The following is a 22,022-nucleotide window of genomic DNA, read 5'->3' as shown; positions in this document are numbered from 1 at the left end:
ACACTGGGAGACGAAGCAACAGGGAACCTTTAAGGAATGCTTTGCATAGTCTGTGTGCCATACGACTAGGTTCATTCGCTACGTGGAAATTAGATATCGCCGCCAGCTGAACTCTGATGGTGGCTGATGCGGACCCCAGATAGAACAGCATAGACAAGAACTCCAGAACTGAATCTATTGGAACTGTGTAAGGATCAATGCCTCTAGTATGAGCCCAGATAGAGAACCTTTTCCATTTGCTAAAGTAAACCTTTCTAGTGGATGGCTTATGGGAGGACGATAATATATGGACCACTTCTGGTAAAAAATGATTACGTCTGACTAGTGATGGAAGTGGAGTAGCCAGGCTGTCAACCGGAGTGTCCTCAGAGAGGGGTGGAACTGTCCCGACATGTGTCAGTAAATCTGGTAGAGGGTCCAGAATCCAAGGAGTGTCCACAATGTATGGTTGAAGAAAGGGGAACCATACTTGATGAGGCCAGTGTGGGGCAATCAGAATCATTCTGCTTCCCAAGGATTGCGCTTTCTGAATCACCCTTGAGAGAAGGGGAAATGGAGGGAAAGCATAAAGCAGACCAGAGGGCCAATTGTGAACCAGAGCGTCCATGCGTGATTCCTCCTGTGGGGGGATCAGCGTGAAGTAGTTGCTGCATTTCGCATTGAGAGGGCTGGCAAAAAGATCACAGCAATGCTGACCTCATCTGCTGAAGATTCGCTCTGCAACCAGGTGATTCAGGGACCACTCGTAAGGTATAAGTATTGCTCTGCTTAGCCTGTCCGCTATTACATTGGACTTCCCTGGAATGTGCGTTGCCACCAGAAACCGTTGGGAAGCTATTGCCCAATGCCACACTAGCATAGGGAGTAAGACCGGGTTCCCCCTTGCTTGTTGAGATACCACACTACTGACATGTTGTCTGAGTGTATCACAATAGTCCCTAGAGGAAGAACTTCCTGAAGTGCCTACAACGCAAGAAGCACTGCTCTCATCTCCAGGACGTTTATATGCAAATGTATCTCGTGTTCTTGCCACGTGCCTTGGACTGTCCTGCCGAGATAATGCCCCCCCCACCCCATCTGGGAGGCGTCCATGGTCACCATGGCAACAGGGACGGCAGGAACGAAGGTCTTTCCCCCGTTCAAATTGTTGGTGCACAGCCACCAACGGAGGTCCTGCTTGCACCTGTCCGTGATTAAGATGGGATGAGATAATGGGAGTCTTTGGAGAGATCACTGGACAAAGAGGAGCCATTGAAGAAGTCTCATGTGTAATCTCGCTAGAGGGACCAACATGATAGTTGCCACCATGGTCCCTAGGAGTTGTAGAACCAGTCTTGCCTTCACTTGTCACAGGGGCATCAGCATATGCATTTGTCGTTGCAATACTGTGATCCTTTCTTGTGGTAAGAATGCTCGCATTCGAATGGTGTCCAACTCTGCTCCTATAAAGATGACACGCTGTGAGGGCAATAAGGCAGATTTTTCCCAGTTTGTTATGCTCAATTGGTGACAGACTGATGGTAGCATCTCTGGTCTGAACTAGTTGATGCCTGGTGGGGGCGGTAAGGAGCCAGTCGTCCAGGTACGGAAACACCTGGAATCCGTGACGTCTCAAGTGAGCCGTCACCACTGCCATACATCTGGTGAACACTCTGGGGGCTGTGGTGAGACCAAAGGGCAGGGCTCGAAACTGGAAGTGACTGGCTCCCAGCCAGAAGCGTAGGGGACTACTGGATGCATTGTCCATTTTGACATGGTAGTAAGCATCCTTGAGATAGATGGAGCACATCCATACTTCCTCTCCCAACAATGGGAGAATCGATTGTGTGACCATACGGAACTTGGACTTGTGTACATAATTGCTGAGTTGACTGAGATCTAGTATGGGTCTCAGGTCCCCTGTTCTTTTTGGCACCAAAAAGAATCTTGAGTAAGTCCCTAATCCGATTTGGTCTGAGGGGACTGGTTGGATGGCTCCTTTTTCTAGCAGCCGAGAGACCTCTGAGACTGCATGATCCCTTTGACTGGGTGGAACGTCTGGGATTTTTCTTATTGGCGGGGGTACTGAAGAGAATGGGATGAGGTAACCTCCTGAAATTATCCTTAATACCCATCGGTCCTGGGTAATGCTCTCCCAGGCTTCTGTATATAAGGAAATTCGAACCCAGACTGGCTCCGGATAAGCGCAGCTGGGCACACCCTCAGGAATGAGAGTATGGAGAGCCACGGAAGGAGTCGCGGTCTCCGGAATTGCGGGGGCCACCTCTGCCTCTGGGGCGACATGTCACTGAGTAACCCCCCCCCTCCGCTGCCTCTGGAGAGGGGGGGTTTCACCTTGTGCGGCAGGAAAAAACTGATTTCTTGAACCCCCCCCCCCCGCTGGGCCTTGGGATAAGGCCTAGTAGGAAGGGAAAAACAGACCCCTACAGCAGACAGGGTCTTTCACTCCTGCTCGCACCTGGTGAGGGTGTCTTTCACTTTGGTCCCAAACAAGGAGGAACTGTCAAAATGGGGCATCAGTGAAGGAAGACTTGAAGGCCTCCGCGAAGTGACAGCCGCAGCCAGGCTTGCCTTCTAAGGGTGGCCCCTGAGCTCGCTGCCCTACTCGCTCCCTCAGCTGCATACGAGATGAGCCGCATGGACGAGTTAGTGATGGAGTTGAGGGTAGAAACCTGTGCATTAACCATCTGAGCCACTGCCTCAGTTATGTTACCCGCAAGAGTATCTCCCAACTCTGAGGAGATCTCTCTGGAGCAGAGTGAAGAGAGACAAATAATTCAGCGACCGTAAAGTGAAGGTTGCTGAAGATAGGGTACGCTTCCCGTACCGGTCCATGATCCTAGACTCCTTGTTAGGAGGATGGACCGATGAGGAAGACTCTGCAACTTCCTTCTGGGTGGCTGCAGCCACCACCATGGCATCTACAGGGACTCCTTTTGACAGAAACTCATTTTCCTGGGGTGCGGACAGGAATTTGTTGGGACGCATGGGCACGGGCTCCACAGAATCAGGGTTTTCCCACACTCTTCGACAAATGAGGTCAAGTAGTTCGAAGGGTGGAGACATCCAGGAGGTGGAGGGTTGAGCGCCAAAAGCCTTAAGGAATACTGACTCCTCCTCGGAAAGAGTTTTGGAAGGCCAGTCTCCTCTGTTTCAGTATATCCAGGATATCGGAAAAGGAAACATCATCAGAGGAAGACTTTGGGGGACCCTTCCGATTCCTCGAGGTCAGTATCGGAGGTGAGAGATTCATCCTGGGAGTCTATGTGCTTCCTATTGCACAATTTCTTTCTAGGAGGCTCCTCAGGCACGGGCTCTGGAAGACCCTCAGAAAGTTGGGGACCACTCATGGGGGTATCCTTAGGGCCTGGCACTCTACTGTCCATGGATAGGTGAGTGTCTGAGGCTCTCGCCGGGGTGGTGAGGGACAGAGTGACCAACCCGGGTGATGTAGCTGATGATCTGGCCAGCATGCTCCGCATGGCGTCGAAGGCAGGCCCCCCCCACCGAGTCGGAGGACCGACCGGTCTCAGAGGCCACGACCGGGATCCCCCGAGCCGATGCACCAAGTGGGAGACTCGGAACAGACAGCTGTCCCAAAGTATCCCCCTCAGGCCTGACCGAAAAGACTCTAGTCTCAAACCCTGTGGACAGGACAGACATGGTCAGAGCCAAGGTCGGCACCGATAAACCCAAAGTGGGTATCGGAGCCGGCGCAGGATCATCACTTGGAGCGGAGCATACCGGCTCCGACAACACGGATGTGCTCAGAGGAGGAATCATCGAAACGTTCATAGGAACTGGCTCCGGAGCCGAGTGGGTTGGAGCAGAGAACAATTTGGCCAACACCGGCGACTGCAGGAGCCACTGCACTACCCTATCAACATCCAAATCAGAAAGCCTGGAGGATTTGGAGGAGAGCGATGGAGATTGGGATCTCTTGTCTGGTGAACCATGCCTCACACTGGGTGACTGGCTCCGAATGGGTTCAAGAATAATAGGAGCCGACGCAGATTCAGTTAACACTGATACCTTCTGCGGCCCCGAGGACAGTGGAGCCGAGGTAGCGTCCAAAACAGTAATCTTCTCCAGAGGCTCCGAAGTGGCAGATGGAGCCGGAGACCTTTTCTTAGACTGGGAAGCTTTAGACTGAGTACTAGAGCAGAATCTATAGCTTCCTCAAATTACTGTTTCAGAAGTCCCTTTATTATCAATTTATTTTTCCTCTCCTGGGGCACCCTAGGACTGAACGCGTGGCAAAAGCTACAGGACTCCTGTAAATGGATGGCTCAGAGACCGTAGACTCACACTGTGTCCATCCGTGATGGACATTTTATATCCACACTTGGAACATTTTTTAAAGCCAGAAGGCTTATGCTCCTTCTGATCCTTGGACATTTTATAATTAACGCTAGTGAAACACCCAGACGCAACTTACAAAAAGGGCGGGAACACCACACAATTTAGAACACCAGAGAAACCGTACTAAGCACACGCTGAGAACCTCTAACTGAAACAGTTCACACACAATGTAGAAACACCAGAAAAACAGTACTAGACACGCATTAAGAACCTCTAACTGAAACGGTTCTTCTAGGGATTACACAGAAAAAACACAATGACACCAAAGGTTTATCCAACAGAGGGGAGGACTAGGTCCTCTAACTAGAACGGGCCTAGCCCACTGGAACAGTCAGGGATTCCAAAAAACAACTATCACACTCAAGCACTGAAATCACACACACAATTTAGCGATCAGCAACAAGAAATAGCTATTAAAATAGCTTTTGGGTTTGAACTAACAAATTTCTCAAACAGAAATAGCAAAAAAGAAGGTACTTGGCCGCAGCCAAGCGAGACCACGTCCAAGCTACATAAGCGGCAAACGACATCTAGGATATGGAGCAGTGCACCATGGGATACCCTCTTAGCCCGGCCAATGAGAGACTTTGAGCTAGTAAAAATCGGCCAAGTCAGAGCCGATATTCGGCTCCGAACCCAGGAGTAGGCGAGATAGGACTACATAACATCATTGTTTTCTTTCCAAGGGAAAGAAATTGATAGGCTGTTCTGTCACACCTGCCCTTTCTCCCAACTGTAGAGTGGTTTTGGAGTTAGAATATTTACTTGGGGGGTGTGGTGAGCAAAGCCCCCGATGGTGGGGGGTGTGGAGGGCAAAGCCCCCCACTTAAATACCTTACGTCTTATGTCGCGTTGTCTGTTGGCCTGATTTCTTCTGATTCTGAAATGTCGATATTCTGATACAGACCCGCCATAAGGGCTTGGAGTTCGGATACTCTCCTGGCTGAAGTAAGCCACCAGCAGGATGGTTTTCCAGGTGCAGTGCTTTAAGGAGGCTTTATTAGCTGGCTCAAAGGGAGGCAGCATAAGCTTCTCTAACACATAGTTGAGGTCCCAAGGAGGGGAAATGGGTGTTCTAGGAGGCCTAAGATACAAAACTCCTTTGAGGAAAAGTTTGCAAGGTAGTCGAGAAGCAAGAGAGGGGGGTCTAGACGTAAGCAGGCAGAAATAGCAGACTGATAGGCTTTAATGGATGAGTAAGCCAGACCTGACTGCAGTAGCTCACACAAATAGGACAGCACTAGGGGAGGTTCGCTAAGAAGCAGATCCAGCTGTTTTTGACACACCAAATAGTGAATTGTTTCCACTTGGAGAGGGAATATTTTCTGGTATTAGGTTTGCCTGGCCTCCTGCAAGACATCAAGCATGTCCTCACTGTAAAGGTGTCGGAATGGGATCAGAATCCTATCAGCCATAGTGTTAGGTGGAGCATCCGCCACTGTGGTTGGATTAGTGATCCCTTGTTTTGTGAGGAGGTTCACTCTCGGGGTAACATGTGGTGATTGCCCTTGGACAGATGAAGTAAGGTGAACCAGTGCTGTCTGGGCCAGTAGGGAGTCACCAACAAGATTTTTGGGTTGTCCTGCTGTATTTTCAGCCGGGTTTTCTGAAAGAGAGGAAGGGGGGGGGGATGCATATAGATATTTCCCCTTCCAGGAGATTCAGAAGGCATCTGTTGCCACTGCCTGCAGTTCTGGTGCAAAAGCCAGGAATATGCCTGTTGAGAGAGGAGGCGAACAGGTCTATTTGAGATATACCCCACTTGTGGACCAGATCCAAGACCACCTCTCAGTGCGGAATCCCTTTGTGGTTGTTTGTACTGGTTCTGCTTAACAAATCTGCCTGTTTACTGTGGAGGGAGGGGATGTAGGTCCCTGTGAGGAAGCCAACTCCCAAAACCGAAATCTAGCCTGAAAAGCAGGTCAGTACTTGATCCCCTTTTGCCTGTTGATGTACCTCAGTACGGCTGGGTTGTCTGTGTATATCAGAAGAGTCCCGTACAGAAGGAAAGGTTGGAAGGCCTGTAGAGCTAACAGGATTGCCCTCATTATTCTGGCATTGATGTGTTCTGATTTTAGGTGAACCGGCCACAAGCCTTGCACCTTAGTCCTAAAGTAGCTCCCCAGCCCAGGTCCAAGGCATCTGTGCGCATGACCTGGGTGGGTTATGATGGTTGTAGTGGGGAGTCCTGGGTTTCTTTGTACCTGGCCCCACCAGCACAGTATCTCCTTTTTTTAAGCATGGTAGAAGTGGTACAATGTACTCCAAGGGCTGGTTGTGTTGTTTCCAGACCGAGTGAAGGTACCACTGCAGCTTCCTCATGTAGGAGCTTTGCTAAAGGCAACATGGGTACTGTGACTACCATGTAAACCAAATGTTTCAGGTACTGCCTTGCAGTCAACTGGAGCAAGTGATCCGACAGGGAGCTCACCTTTGGGGGTGGCAAGAAAGCCTCCATGAGGTCTGTTCTTATTCTGCACCCCAGGAAGACAATGTCCTGAGTTGTCTGGAGGTGGGATTTTGGCAGATTTATCTGGAATCCCAGGGACTGCAATGAGGAAATCACCAGGTTGAGGTGATTATCTAGAATTTGTTAGCTGGGGGCCTGGATGAGCAAGTTCTCTAGGTAGGGGTATATCTGTATCCCCTTTGTCCTGGCGTAGGCTACCACTGAAGCCAAACATTTGGTAAAGACTTTGGGAGCAGTCGAAAGACCAAAAGGCAAGGCAGAACACTGCCAATGAGAGGAGCCCACCAAGAATATTAAGTATTTCCTGTAGGAGGGTTTGATAGCAGGCATCTTTGATGTCTAGAGTAGCCATGAATCCGCTGAGGAGTAATCAGGGGAAAAAGGGTGGGCAGGGTGAGCATTTTGAAGATTGGTACTTTTAGGAAGAGATTGAGGTAGGAAAGATATAGGATGGGTTCTTCATGGTCTGTCTTTTTTGGGAAAGAGGAAGAGCCTTGAATAAAAACCTTTTCCTTCTGCAAAGGAGGGAACTGACTGTATAGTGCCCTGGTCTAGTAATGTCTGCAGTACTGGTTGTAATAGGGGCAGTTGCTGTGAAGGGGGACAGGGGATGCCCTTCCATAATGGAGGGGAGAGCCAAATCATGGAGTGGCCATCTTTAAGGATAAAAATCCAAACTGTAAAAGTTCAAGATATATCAGATGTCGAGAACAAAACCTTTATATAACAGCAAAGCTTTCGGGTTACAAGCCCTTTGTCAATACTAACAATATTCAAGTCAATATTGACAAAGGGCTTGTAACCCGAAAGCTTTGCTGTTATATAAAGGTTTTGTTCTCTGCATCTTTAAGGATAGACAGGACCCATTTGCCTTTGGTGATCTGGGTCCACAGAGGGAGACAGAGGTGGGCAGACAGGCACGGTAGATGGAGAAGGTTGAGGCAAAGGTAGCAAGTAGTTAGACGCTACCTGCCCTGTCCTGAAAGGAAGTCCTCTGGCTAAAAGCAGAAGGTGCTCTAGGCATTGGAGGTTCTTTCCTGGTGTGTTTGAGGTCTGGCACTGGGGGAAGGCCGGGATTGTTTCCTGATAAACTGTGTTTTAGAGGGATAGTTCCGGTGGAACTTGGGAACTGGTGAGACCAGGAGATGTTTGAGGTCCTGCAACTTTTTGCCCTTTTGTTGCAGTGATTTAAAGAGGTCTGTTACTTTAGATCCAAAAAGTGCAGCATTATCCAGGGGGTGCATCCATGAGCATGGCCCTAAAACCACCTGGCAAGGGTTGAAGGCACAGTCAGGAATATCTGTGTAGGGCGGATGCTGATGCTGCTGTCCTAGCAGAGGATTCAGCAGCATCATAGCTGCACCTAATGGAGTGTCTGGTGACTTGAGATGCAAGAGCCAGAAGGGAGGACAGAGCTGTTTTAGCAAGGGAATCTGGAATATCTGCCAAATGTTTGGTGGCAGACTGTAAAAAAGAGATAGTTACACTTAGCCATGTGGGTCTGTTAGTGGCTCAAAAGGCCAAAGTAGCTAAGGTATAAATTTTTCCCCCAATTTCTCCATGGTTTTGCTGTCCTTGTCAGCAGGGAGAATAGTAGTTACGGGTAATAATTTGGTGGCTTTGTCAGTGGCCACAGAGATGGTGGCTGGGTCAGCTGGGGGCACTTTATCAGGTACTTAGCAGTGTCCGGTACAGCCTCTCAGGTCTGTGTGGGGCAAGAGACAGAGTTAGGATTACTAGAGGCCGAAGAAAAGGCATCTTGGAAGGCTGGAAGGATGGGAGGAACAAGCAGATGGGCTAGGTGTTTCCATTTGAATGAGGTCATAATACCTCTTTTGTACCTCAGACATTTCTGAGGAATCCCATTTGAAATGTTCCTTCATCTTGCTAATGGTCCCACTGAAGGTTAATCTTCCACTGGGAGAATCAGGGTCCAGGGACTCTTCCTTAGGGGATCCGTATCTCAAAGGAGAACAAAGTTGTGAATTGTAGAAGAGAGATGACCTCCTCATCCCTAAGAGGTTGATCTGTATGCATTGGCCTAGGGCTTAGGAGAGGATGGAGGGATGGAGGTGGAAGGAGGAGTAGCCCTAAATGCCATAAACGCATGGAAGAGGCTCTGACTGAAGGCCTGCCAGTCAGGCATGCTTTCAGAAGAGGGAGCAACATGTTTTCTCTTCTCCCTTCTTTTTAAAGGAGAGGTGGCCAGTTTCCTGGAAATAGGGGACTGTAAAGGAGCAGGTGTCTCCGACTCCCCATGACGTGCTGGTCCCGGTGTTGGCTAGCAGCGCCTGTGTAGCTTCGGATGTGTCCTCGCCTTTGGATGGTGCGTCGTCCTTAGAGGTAACTCTGACCTCCACAGAAGTGGATCCGGAACCCGGTCCTGAAACCAGGCTTATGTCGGCCACAGGCTGGGAGTCTGGCAGATGAGGCTCAGCATAACTCAAAGGCCATAAGGTTCTGTCTGCCTTTTTAGGTGATTCTGGGGTGGAGGGGGTGTTGGAAGGACCTTCTGTCCTAAGCGCAAGAAGTTTCAGGCGTTGGTACTCTAAGATACAAATTTAAAGCGTGCAACTGGCTACGCAGGGTTTTCGGCACAAACGCTGGGCAAATAGGGCAGGCCTTATAGTCATGAGCACTACCTAAACAGAACACACACTTATCGTGGGCGTCATTATGAGGGATTTGGCATCCAGACTGACTTTCCCTTTCTGGATGACATTAACAAGCAATATTACAAAAGAAAGGACTGAAAAAAGGTTCCCCAATGGGGTACTTATCTCAAACACGATTGTGACGTCAGTGGTAGCAGGAACACCTGGCAAACGAATGGCAGCTGAAAAGTTCTGAGGGCTGGTGCGTGCCATCACTTTTATGGCCCACGTTTCCTCCGCCTTGCCTGATGTCTGACGCACCACAGAGGGACTGAAAGCTTTTGAATACTGGCCGTATGTACGAGAGACTGAAGTGATAAATCTATATGCAGAATACCACAACATGGGAATAGAAGAACATCTTATGGTGATTGCCCTTAGGTGAAGGGGGAACCAGTGCTGTCTTGGCCACTAGGGCAGTCACCTGCAAGATTTTGGGAGCGTCCGGCTGAATTTTCAGCACAACCCTTTGTATCAATGGGAAGGGGGAAATGCATACAGGAATTTCCCCTTCCAGGTTATTGAGAAGGCATCTGTTGCCAATGCCTTGGGGTCTGATGTCCTGGTGCAGTAGCCAGGAAGCTGCTTAAGGAGGAGGCAAACAGATCTATTTGTGGAATACCCCACCTGTGGACATAGTCAGGAAAACATCTCTTTGCAGTATCCATTTGTGGTTGTTTAAAATGGTTCTGCTCAAGTAATCTGCCTGGGAGCTGTGCAGGGATGGGATGTAGGCTGCCTGAAGAGTGATCCCGTGAGGTAGCCACAATTCCCACACCCCCAGAGCTAGTCTGCATAGAAAGTAGGATTTGGTCCATCCCTGCTTGTTGAGATACTACAGGACTGCGGTGCTGTCTGTGAATATATTTAGAGGGCCCTGCTCTAGGTAGGGCTGGAAGGCCTTAAGAGTAAAGAGGGTGGCTTATTTCTTGCATATTTTTGTGATCTTGTTTGTCTGTCTACAAACCTTGTACTTTCATTTTCCCTCAGAGGCGCTCCCCAGCCCAGGTCTGAGGCATCTGTGTACGTGGCCTGGGAGGGAAAGGGTGTTTGCAGGGGCAGTCCTGGGTTTTGGGCTACTTGAGCCACCCATCATCTTCGTTCCGGATGCAAGCAGGGAGCAGCGAGATCCTAAATTCTAGAGGGTGAGTGTGTTGGGTCCACAACAACTGGAGGTACCACTGAAGTTGTCTCATGTGCATCCTTGCTAGGGGCAACATGGGAATGGTGGCTGCCATGTATCCTAGAAGCCTCAGAAATTGTCTTGCTGTCAGTTCTGCTGATTTTAGAGCAATAAGAAGGTGGTTTTGGAGGGATACCACCTTTTCTGCTGGAAGAAAGGTCTTCATGAGGTCTGTCCTGATCCCAGGAAGACAATATCCTGCGTGGGGTTGAGGTGGGATTTTGGGAAGTTGATCATGAACCCTAGAGACTAAGGATTACTAAAGGTCCTGGGAGTGCCAAAGAGTTTCCTTGTCTTCTGCCTGGATTAGGTAGTCATCTAAGGGAATAATTGAATTCCATTTTCACTGCAGCAAATGATGACTGGAGCCAGGCATTTTGTAAATATCCTGGGGGCAGAAGAAAGCACAAAGGGCAAGGCACAGAACCGAAAGTGAGATGAGCCTGCCAGAAATGTCAGGTATTTCCTGAAAGTGGGCTTTATAGGTATGTGAAGACAAGCATCCTTTATGTCCAGGGTTGCCATGAAACCCTGTGGGAGGATGAGTGGAAAGAGTAAGTAGGGTAAGCATCCTGAAAGTAGGAACTTTTAAGGAAGGGGTTGAGGCATGAGAGGTCCAGAATCTGCATCCAAGGACCTTCTTTTCTGGGTACCAAAGAGATTCTGGAGTAGAATCCTTTTCTTTTTGCTTGTGCAGGGACTGGTTCTATGGTCCCCTGTAGTAGCAGGGTTTGCAAAACATGATGGAGGAGGTTGACTGGCGGGATGCTGTGGTATGCCCAGTCTTGATGGAGGGATGATCCAGGACATGAAGTAGTCATCCTGTATGATGGACAGAAGCCATTTGGCTGTGGTAATGAGTGACCATGTAGGGAGACAGTAAGACTGGCAGAAAGGGAGATAGGTTTTGTGTGTGTGTGTGTGTGTGTGGGGGGGTGAAATTTTGGCACAGTCAAACACTACCTGCCCTATCAGGAAAGGGGGGGCTTTGGCTGGAAGACTGAAGGCCTAGTCTGAGGAGGCCATCTTCTAGACTGGGGGAGCTGCAGGCCTGGATGTTTTCCTGATAAACTGGGTCTTTGCCAGGTAGTTCCTCTGGAACTTGGGAATAGGCGAGAGCAGGACATCTTTTTGGTCCTGTAATTTGTTTCCTTTCTGTTGTATGGATTTGAATAGGTCAGCCCCTTTTGCACTAAAAAGGGCTGAGTGATCCAAAAGTGCATCAAGGAGTTTGGTCCTGAAGTCATCTGGGACAGGCTGTACTTGCAGCCATGTGTACCTCCTCAGTACTGAAGCTGATGCAGCTAACCTGGCTGAGGCTTCCACTGCATCATAACTGCATCTCAAGGAGTGTATATTAACTTGAGAGAAGAGTGCTATCAGTGAAGACAAGGAGGCCTTGGCTGCACAGTCTAGGATATCATCTAAATCTTTAGTGCCTTTGTCCAGCAGAGCTAAGGAGTACTTGGTCATATGAGTTTGGTAGCTGATGGCTCTAAATAAGAGGGTAGAAGTAGTATAAATTTTCTTTCCCAACATCTCCATGGTCTTGCTGTCTTTATCAGCAAGGATAGTAGTGGTAGGCAGGAGCTTGGAGGCCCTGTCCGTAGATATGGATATATTGGCAGGATCAGCAGAAGGGCACTTAAAGAGAAATTTCTCAATCTCAGGGACTTTACAGAGTACGTCTGCTCTACGTGGGGCTGGAAGCTGGGAGTCCGGGCTAATGATGGCTGAGGCAAAAGCATCCAAGAACGCAGGTTGGATAGGAGGAATGGCAGAAGGACTGGAAGAGTCCATTTGAATAAGGTCATAAAACCTTTTTTGTACATCAGACAGAGGATTGTCACGAAGTGGTCTCTCATTTTATTAATAGTTTCCTCAAAGATATGATCCTCTACAGGGGAGTCAGGTTCAACAGAGCCCTCCTCAGCAGATCCATATCCCAGGGGGATGACATCTGGGAGGAATAGGAAAAAGTCCTCAGAAGAATCAGACAATTCCCCTTCAGGTTGATCTATCCTCCCTTCCTGGGTTGGAGGTCTGGGACTAAGGAGGGGAGGAGCACTGGCAGAGGCTTCTGCAGAAGACTCAAGGGCCATAAAGGCATTGAACAAACTCTGGCTGAATTCCTGCCAATCTGGCATGCTTTCAGAGGTTGGAGTGAGGTGTTTCTTCTTTAAAGGCCTTGCCAGCATCTGGCTAGGAATAGGCCTAGGGTCAGGCGTCTGATAGGAGAAGGGGGCACCCGATGGGCCCCAAGCAAATGCTACCCCCCCCGGCATCTAAAGCAAGCGCCGGTAAATCCTCTGTGGACGTGTCATCCACTCAAGATTGTGTGGCTTCCTCAGAGGTACCTGCTTTATCTAGAACGGTGGATGCCAGACCCTCAGCCAAGCTGAGCATCTGCTACAGACTGAGGTATGGCAGACAGAGGCACAGCAGACGAAGTAGGCCATGAGGACTTGCCACTATTCCTCGGCGGTTCAGACGGGGCGTCGGGTGGGCCTCTATCCTAACAATATTTGTTTCATGTGCTGATTCTCTAAATAAGTGTATGGCCTGTGAACGACTGTGTAAGGTCTAAGCGACAAACTATCGGCAAATGGCGCAGTTCTTGTGTTCCCTGCCTATACAAAATAGACACTGGTCATGCGTGTCTGTGGGGAATCTGCCTACCACACTTGCACATACCGGTTGACATTAGCAGACTATAACAACAACATAGTAAGACTGAAGAATCCCCAACGGGGTACTTAACTGAATCTTAATTGATCAGACATCCACGAGAAGCAGGAGCACCTGGCATACGACTGTAGGCTGAAAAGTTCTGAGGGCTGGTGCATACAGATGTCACTTTTATGGCCCAAATTCCTGCAGCCACGTTTGATGTCTGAAGCACCAAGAGGGATGGAAAATCTTTGGAAACCTGGCTAGACAATTGGAGAGGAAGGATAAACCCACAAGTAGAATACTGCAACATTGGAATAGGACATCTAGAATAGTGCACCAAGTACCCTCTCTCCTGAGAACCATGAACAATCTTGAATAAATCCCTTTTCCATCATGCTCCTTGAGCACAGTCTGCTCGCTGGTATGTCTGGGTACCCTGTTAAGCTTGGGTTCTCTCTGAATGAGAATCTGTACCCTTGGGAAATGACTTCTGCTGTGATGGTTTGCCAGTTGTCTGAAAAGGGATTGCCTTCCTTCTAACCTTTGGGGTGGGGGGTGTGGGGCAGAGAGGTGAGGTGGAGTCATTGTGAGCCCTTAGGGAAGGGAAAGGACTTAGAACTCCCTGCCCTGGGGGTTGTAGAGGTCCACTGTTTGAGCCTCTGCTGGCCTTGCAGTTGCTGCCTTGGGGGGGGGGGTCTATCCCTGCGCCCTTTCCTTTGCACAGGCCTGGATTGGGAAGGGAAGGACCAGTGTTTGGTGGGAAAGTTCCTGCTGAATCTAGGAGGTTGCACCTGGAAGAAATATTTTACTATCTGCATTGACTTGGCCTTATCCTCCATTTTCTTAAGGATTTGATGAAGCATTTTTATGTGAAAGCGCTTATCCTGATTTTTAATTAAATACAGTCTTATTTAATCTCCTTGAATTTCTATGCTGCTTGCTGTGGTAGTTTTTACTGCGCTTTGTTTTCTTTATTTTCTTAATCCCCTCCTCTGCCTTAGATCCAAACAAGTGGTCCTAATCTGGGGGAGAGGGGGGGGGGGGCGTCTTAAAGAGTTTGGATTTAACATGATTGGGCAGAAGCTGCTCTTTCAGCCATGCACGTCTCCCAATGACTGACCCCAAAATAGAAGCCCTACTAGAGGCTTCTAGAGCATCAAATCCACAGTGGAGGGAATGCTTTGCCATTTGAGAGCTGATGTGTAAGAGCTCTCCCAGTTCTCTGTAAGTTGAACTGTCTGGTATGGAGGAAATTTTATGCTTTAATAGTGTCAGCGTATGTTGTTGATATTTAAGCATATGGAACTGGCAGTTAAGAGCTCTGATAGCTAAGGTAGCAGAGGTGTACACCTTTTTACCCCATCTGTCTAGGGCTGTGCTATCCTTGTCAGAAGGTATTGGATTTTTGGAGGAACTTGTCCTAGCCCCTTTGGGCCCCTGGGTGATGACCTCTGGGTCGGCTGCAGGGTTCTTGAATAAATATTTGTTGGTGTCTGGCACCCTGCAATACCCATCAGGCTTTCTGGGTGCAGGAGGTAGGGCATCAGGGGTGAGGCTAGACTCTATAAAGACATCCTACACCACATCCAAAATGGGAGGAATGACTAAGGATTTATGCTGGGGTAAGTCCAGAAACTCTCCTCTTAGACTGGGGGCAGTCCTGAGTTTCCCAATGGAAGTGTTCCCTGAGGGTATTGTAAGGTCTCTCCAAATTGATAGGTTCCTCAGGGGACGATGCAGATGGGATGGAGTCCTTTGCATCAGAATCCTCAAAGGTAGTAAGGGGCTGCTGTTCATTGTCCGAGTCTAGAAAGTCTGATTCTTCAGTGTCAGGTTCTGAGAGAATCTCTGGGCAAAGGTCCCTTTTTCTTTTGGCTGGGGTAGTCTGACTACTTCTGATGAATGCGATCAGATCCTCAGCCAGCTTAAGAAGCTGCTGTGACTGAACAGGCTGGGCTTGAAGATTATGACTGGGAACTGCAGAAAGTTTTTCTAGGGGTGGTCTTGTTTTTAGACCTCTGTTTCGATGGGCCTTGGTGCGGCTGTGGCTGGCTGTGTGGCCGATTTTTGTCTGGTGTCAGTTATCTGAAAGACCTCCTTGGAAACCGGTGCCTGCAGAGCGGGGCTGACAACTGAAATCTCAACAGGTGTAGACTGAAACGGCGGCGTACCGGACTCCGAATGGGGTCTCAGTAGAGGCCTGCGGTGGCTGTAGTCAGGGGCCGAGTAGGCACCTCACTGAACTCCACTGTACTAGTGGCTGACTTCAGGTTAGTCTCATCTGTAGGCCTAACCTTTTGTGGTGTCCCTTTCTTTGTCTTCTCTTTTTGAGGATATCCAAGGGAGGCTAATTGACTGATGCCACTTCGTACTGAAGACTCTCCTTAAAATGTCTAGCTACAAATTCGGCTCTATGGCAGATGGTCCTAGCGTTAAGTAAAGTGCAGAACCAAAATCCGGGGACGTCGTGGTCTGGGCCTAGAGTTACACACAGGTTATGAAAGTCTTAGTGTGGCATTTGTTTTCCACAGCAGAAGCACTTATTCACTTTTTCGGACATCGGTTAGTGCCAAGGGGGTACTTAGCTTTAGTCGTTTTTCTTCTGCACTATGGCAACGAATGACCGACGCACACACAAACTGCTTCAGCTTCGGGCTCCACGGCAATAAAGACTGATGTAATGGTGTCGGCTGCCTTACTTTATAACACTGATGACCTGTCAGTCCCTGGCGACCTGCAGCCGACGCAGGAGAGATACTCTTAACTATGGTATTCGAGCCGGACGAGGGCTACCCAGCAGGGATAATTCACAAGTGATGACTACAACAGTGAAACATGAACAACAATTATTTTTTTGCAAACTATTTCATGAGATAAAAACTGACTCGACTGAAATGAACACAAAGTCAATTAATTTAGTTCAAACATACCCTTAAAGAGGTCTGGCTTGGGTTTTGTGCCTTCTTTGTCGATCAACTCTTGACGACGTCTTAGTATCTTCTTGTTTCTGTTAACAATATACTCCTGGATAAAAGTAAAACACTGCTTAATATATGTGGACAAAAAATAGCTCTTTATTCAAAGTTATACAAACATTTTTCACTTTTATTTCAATCAAGAAATATGATCACAACATTCAAATGAGAACCTGCATCAGTCTGGGAGAAACCTGAAAACAAGACCACCTGGTAAACTGTACATGACAGCAGACATCTCAAGGTGTTCAAGCAGACAAGACCTGACCACCAAATATCTATCACTCTACAGCCCTTACAACTTTAACTTTTCCTAAAGCTACTACACCTCTTCACAAAGCAAACTCTAAGTAGAGAGTTTGTAGCAGCCTCTACCATCTCTGGTACAAAACTGCCTGAACAACAGATACTATACCACGTCAGTGCAGGATGACCATGAAGACGACTAGGCTAAGCCACAGTCCAATCAGCACCTTAATGTTCAATAGAGAGGAATACAACAGTCAATTCACGGTCACCAACATACATCAACACCTTCAACATGTACGGCAATCACCTATAACTTACTCAGTCATAAGTAAGGGATTGTAACTTGAGCAACAATACCATGCATTACAGTATTAGCATCTTACTTAAAATTGAGACACCAGCTTACAAAATCTACCTAGATAAAATGTGTGGGCAAACATCTGTATAAATGTCAGTTGTGGCTGGAAATATTAGGAATTAATAAGGGTGCAGGAAAATGCATTGCCCAGTTAGAAGGCCTGCAGCTCAAACGACATAAAATTGCATTTATATGAATTCCTTTCTCTCTGAAAGCATAACTACCAATGTAAATGAACATTTAATTGATTGAAATTCCTCTACAAAGGCAAATGTAAAACTAGTTTTGATATGTAGCTGCAGCTCTCAGAAAGTACACCATCAGTCCCGTTACAAGGATAAAATAAACATGAGAATATATTAGCTAAGGGTCAGCAGAATAGAAAGGAAGGTCACTCACTGATCACATTGACATCACAGTGAATATTTTGTTAGGACCTTTTCGGAAAACATGCTAATCTATACTTTTCTATCAGAAACATTCTTAAACACATGAAAATATAAAGTATAAAATGATGCTAATAATGGCAATTTTATACACATTATACATCCATCCTGAGCATATCTAAACAAACCTACCTTGGTTTGTGATTTACTGTTGAGTTGACTGTTGAGAGGTTTTATTTGAATTTATATTTTGTCACTGTTTTTCACTGTTTGTAGGTAGGAAGGGATAGCTTGTTAAGATTTACTTGGATTCGTATCTTGTTTCACCTTTAATTTCACTGTTGGTTGTTAGAAAGGGATTGTTTTTAAACAGGCAAGCTCAAGCTCTAGCCACCCCAAGAGGCCTAGACAGCTATACATTTACAGACTGCAGAGAGGAAAATCTTGAGCATAGCTAAACAATCCTACCTTGGTTTGTGACTTACTGATCTTTACTGTTTAAAAAAAAAAAATTAAGTGCGACTGTGAGCAACACAACTTTTGTCTGGCTTGCAGAACTTGTATGGTCAGAACAACTTAACTGTACTTTAGTATTTAGTTGTATATAATTTGCCACAGAAGTTAACTTTTCTCTTCGAATTCTGTGGTTACTGATTTTCATTACTCTTCTGTAACAATATATATTTTTTTGGTTTAAAGCTGAATATGGATTCCTTAAACAAGTATGCAAGTAACTATTTGCAAATGCATAAATATCTTGTACAGTGCAATAAATGCTATAGACATTTAAAGGCAACAGCTGATAATACTGGGGATCTATGTTCCTCATGCCAAAAGTTGGATGATTTGCATACAAATGTTAGAAGCAAATATAGTCATAATGATGACTGCGCACTTGTGCAACTGGCATGGCTTGGAGAACTGTTTCATGTATTAATGACTGGACTGGTGAAATAAATGCTAGGCAAAGAACAAATAGAACACATTTACGAAATGATGCATCTACTGTCTGCAAAGTAGATTCAAACCCTATGAAACAAGATGATGCCCCAGACAACTCGAATTCTGGATGCAAGTATTCAGCAATCTGAGGATATGGTTTGTTAAGGAAACAAAAAAAAAAGAAAAAAAGGGAGAAGTTCATAACAAATAACAAGGAAGAAAAAAAATGATTAAAGATTGCAAAGGAAAGAGAATACACACTAAAATGGACACTGCCTTATGTAACACAGGTTACAGGGAATGATATTATCAGGAAACCTTCAGTCTACAGAAAAAAGGCATCATTTTTCCAAAAGAGAAGGTAGTAAAAGAGGCAAGGGGCAAGTGAAAAGGAAGAAATCAAAATTAAACATGGAAGGAATGAAGAACATTACTATAAGAAAGAGAGAAAGACAGATGTAAATCCACAACTTGAGCCATGTAGTCAACAATACCAGCTGGATGAAAATTTAATACACAATGAAAACGGAGATTAATAAGACTAATCTTTATGATGTATCCTTCATAACAAATGACAGAAAAAATATCAGTGTATTAGAAGCTGAAGATTCTTCAGAGCTGGCCAGCAAAGACATTCCTGTAATTGGAGATGCAATTATTAGAGGAACTGATACTTAATTTGCAGAGAAGATAAATGACATCAACTAGTGCTATGTTTGCCAGGAGCAAAAGTAAGAGACGTAGACAAGCCTTGGAATGCCTTAATGCAAGTACGGATCCATTTTTATTCATGTCTGTTCAAATGTCATCTACAAGGATTCTCTTAGTAAGGAAATGACAGCCCTCCTAGACAGTATAGTTTGTACAGGTGTTTAGGATGCATTTAGAAAGGATAAGTCAGGTCACTGTGAATAGACACACTTTTTGGGTAAATACCTACATGGGAAAAATGTCCCGTTTTAAAAATGGAAGTGTGTAAAGCACCCAAGCCTAGTTTTGGGCACACATGTTCATACAGGATGGCGTGCATTTGTCAAGATCAGGGAAGAAAATTTTTGCAGCAGACATTTTGCAATATTTGACAAACAGTTAACAGATAGCAACATCTGATGCATCTCTGATGGTTGTTAATGCTAGGAAAATTAATACAGCATTTTTTTATTGGAAATTTTGCGATGTTTCCACAAGATTGATGCTATTTGTGAACCATGGTTAAGAAACTGACTGTAAACCAGGTCAGTCAGGATATAACTTTACTGTAACAGACATTTTAACAAAAATCGTTTGAAGGTGTTGTGATAGGGATTAAAGACCGTTATGAGACCTGTGATGACATGTTCAATGAGAACACCAATAGTATAGATTGTGTAACTGACAACAAAGACAACCCTGGAACACAACTGGAGTGTACAGACCACCAAAGTCAAATGCAGATGACCTAGAGAAATTCATATAATTCTTGCATACAACATAGGAGGGAAGAATATTAGCTGAGGACTTAAATTTACCAGAAACACACTGGAATAATATTGATTCAACAACATTAGTAAGGATATTATTCACAACATAATAGGAACAACTGCTTCAGATTGTTAAAAAAAAAAAAAACTACCAGGAACAGAACATATTAGACATTGTTTGTGTTACTAAACAAATTCCCGTTATTTCAAGTTTTACCACCGTTGTTATACAGTGATTATGGGGTTATAAAGGTTAACTTGTTGCTAGATAATTCTGACAAACTGAAGTCTAAACTAATGCACAGAAGGTTAATTACAGACTAAATGGAAGTAAAACAGTCACTATGTAAAACGAACTGGAGTGAGGTGTTTAGTGGAAAAACTGCAGATGGAATGTGGAAAGTTTTGAAAGAGAAATGTTTGAGTGCAAAAAAGTATTTAACATCAGGATCTAAGCATACAACGTCAGGGGGATACATTTCCATAAGAACAAAATATCTGATTAAGGTGAGAGAAAAAAAATAAAAGAAATGGAAGAGAGGTCGAACAACTTTGAAAACTGAAATAAACAAACTGGAGAAAGATTAAGAATAGTGAAAGACAAGATCATGAAGAATTTGAAGAAAATTTATATAAAGATATTGAGCATAATAGGAACCCTCTTCATAGATGCATAACATGTGGAAGGAGTAAAGAAACAAATTGATAAAATATGTGCAAACTAAAATTTATTCTCAGACAACAGATTAGAGATGCATTTACAAAATCTTATGCAAAACAGTCTGGCTCCACATAAGGGGTGAAATGTCCTAGTGATATCCAGGTAACCCCAGACCTATTCTCTGGGAATGTCTGGGGTTATCAAGAAGTACCAGAGAATCATCAGACAACATCTGCAGAAGATTCTACAGGAATGAGAAGTGTACTAATTGGCTCTCAGAGTAGCTGATGCATGGAAGAGACTACCAAATTACATTAAAATAAGTACTAGTTTAGATATTTTTAACAGCCTGGACACTTACTACAGGAACAATTGTTTTGGTATACTGGCAAGCTAGGGCATTAATGCCCATGCTAGAAATACGCATATGTGAGTGTATTACATATATATTATATAAATACACAAATACACACACACACACACACATATATATATATATATATATATATATACATATACACATACACACACACATATATATCTGCAGTGATGGTGCTGCGGTAGCGTTGTCACCTCACAGTAAGACATCATGTTCAATTCTCAGCTAGAGTCTTGTGTGTGGAGACATGTGTGAATGGGCGTACCTTCATCGAAGGTTGTGCGTCAGGGCCGGCAACTCTGCAAGTAAAAATCTACTGTCAATCAATAGCAGACTGGAGTTCCGCTGTGGTGACCCCTAACCAGGAAAAGCCGAAAGACAACACACACATTATACATACATACATACACACACACACACATATATATATATATATATATATATATACATACAGATATATACACACATTATATATTAGGTTCATAGGTAGGTAATACATACAGATATATACACACATTATATATTAGGTTCATAGGTAGGTACTAGGCTATCGGCCCAAGGGCTTATGTAAGCCTAGCCAACAAGGTTCCCTGGCTTCACCCAAGAAAGTTATTTTCCTGTGCCACTGTCTAGCAGAGACACAGAAGTAATCCCCAGGGTGCATTTCCTATTTCCCATCCACTCAAGATTTTTCTTGAAGAGTGCTAATGAACTTTGTTTGACATAGATGGGTAGCCTGTTGCAGAGAATGGGAAGTCTCTGGGAGAAGAATCTATCCCTCCAGCATACCCTGTTTATTATGGTGACAAGGTTTAGGTCCCTAGAGCGGTGTAGCTCGGAGGGATTGGGATTTCTTTAGGTGTAGCATGTCCAACAGCTCTGGGTTTGACATAGCTTTATATGTTAGGCAGAGATCACCTCGGAGTAGGGGATATGCTATGGAGTAAAGCTGGAGTTTTTTTAAGGAGGTCAATGTAGGGCATTTGTTTGAGGCCAGTAATCCTCTTTCTGAGGTACTTCTGTGGCCTTTCCAGCTGCTGCAGATGTCTTGTGAGGTAATTCCAAAAGGGGTGTTGTACTCTAGAGTGTTGAGTAAAGGGGAACAAAGCCCTCTTTTTCCCAGGATGAGGACCCTTTTATGATGAGTGTGCCACGTAGAATGACTTGCTGACTACTGTGGCGATGTGAATATCAAAGGAGAGACGACTGTCCACCTGGGTCCCAAGGTCTCATCACACATTTGGTGTTAAGTAGATTGCTGCCTATGTGG

The 22,022-nt window shown here is 45.7% G+C and overlaps 1 protein-coding gene across 1 annotated transcript in view; it reads right to left on the bottom strand.

The window, feature by feature from the left end:
* AKAP8 (A-kinase anchoring protein 8) overlaps positions 1 to 22,022 on the bottom strand; it is a 1,438,733-nt gene that overhangs the window by 278,128 nt on the left and 1,138,583 nt on the right. Inside the window, exon 11 of the mRNA XM_044084424.1 lies at positions 16,273 to 16,366. Coding sequence (XP_043940359.1) covers positions 16,273 to 16,366 — 94 coding nt within the window. The remainder of the gene's footprint in view (positions 1 to 16,272; positions 16,367 to 22,022) is intronic.

The sequence above is a fragment of the Protopterus annectens genome, chromosome 9.part0, assembly GCF_019279795.1.
Source record: "Protopterus annectens isolate FY-2018-M chromosome 9.part0, PAN1.0, whole genome shotgun sequence".
NCBI classification, from domain to species: Eukaryota; Metazoa; Chordata; order Ceratodontiformes; family Protopteridae; genus Protopterus; species Protopterus annectens.
Note: the sequence above shows the minus strand (reverse complement) of the source record. Positions and strands in the feature narration are given on the sequence as shown.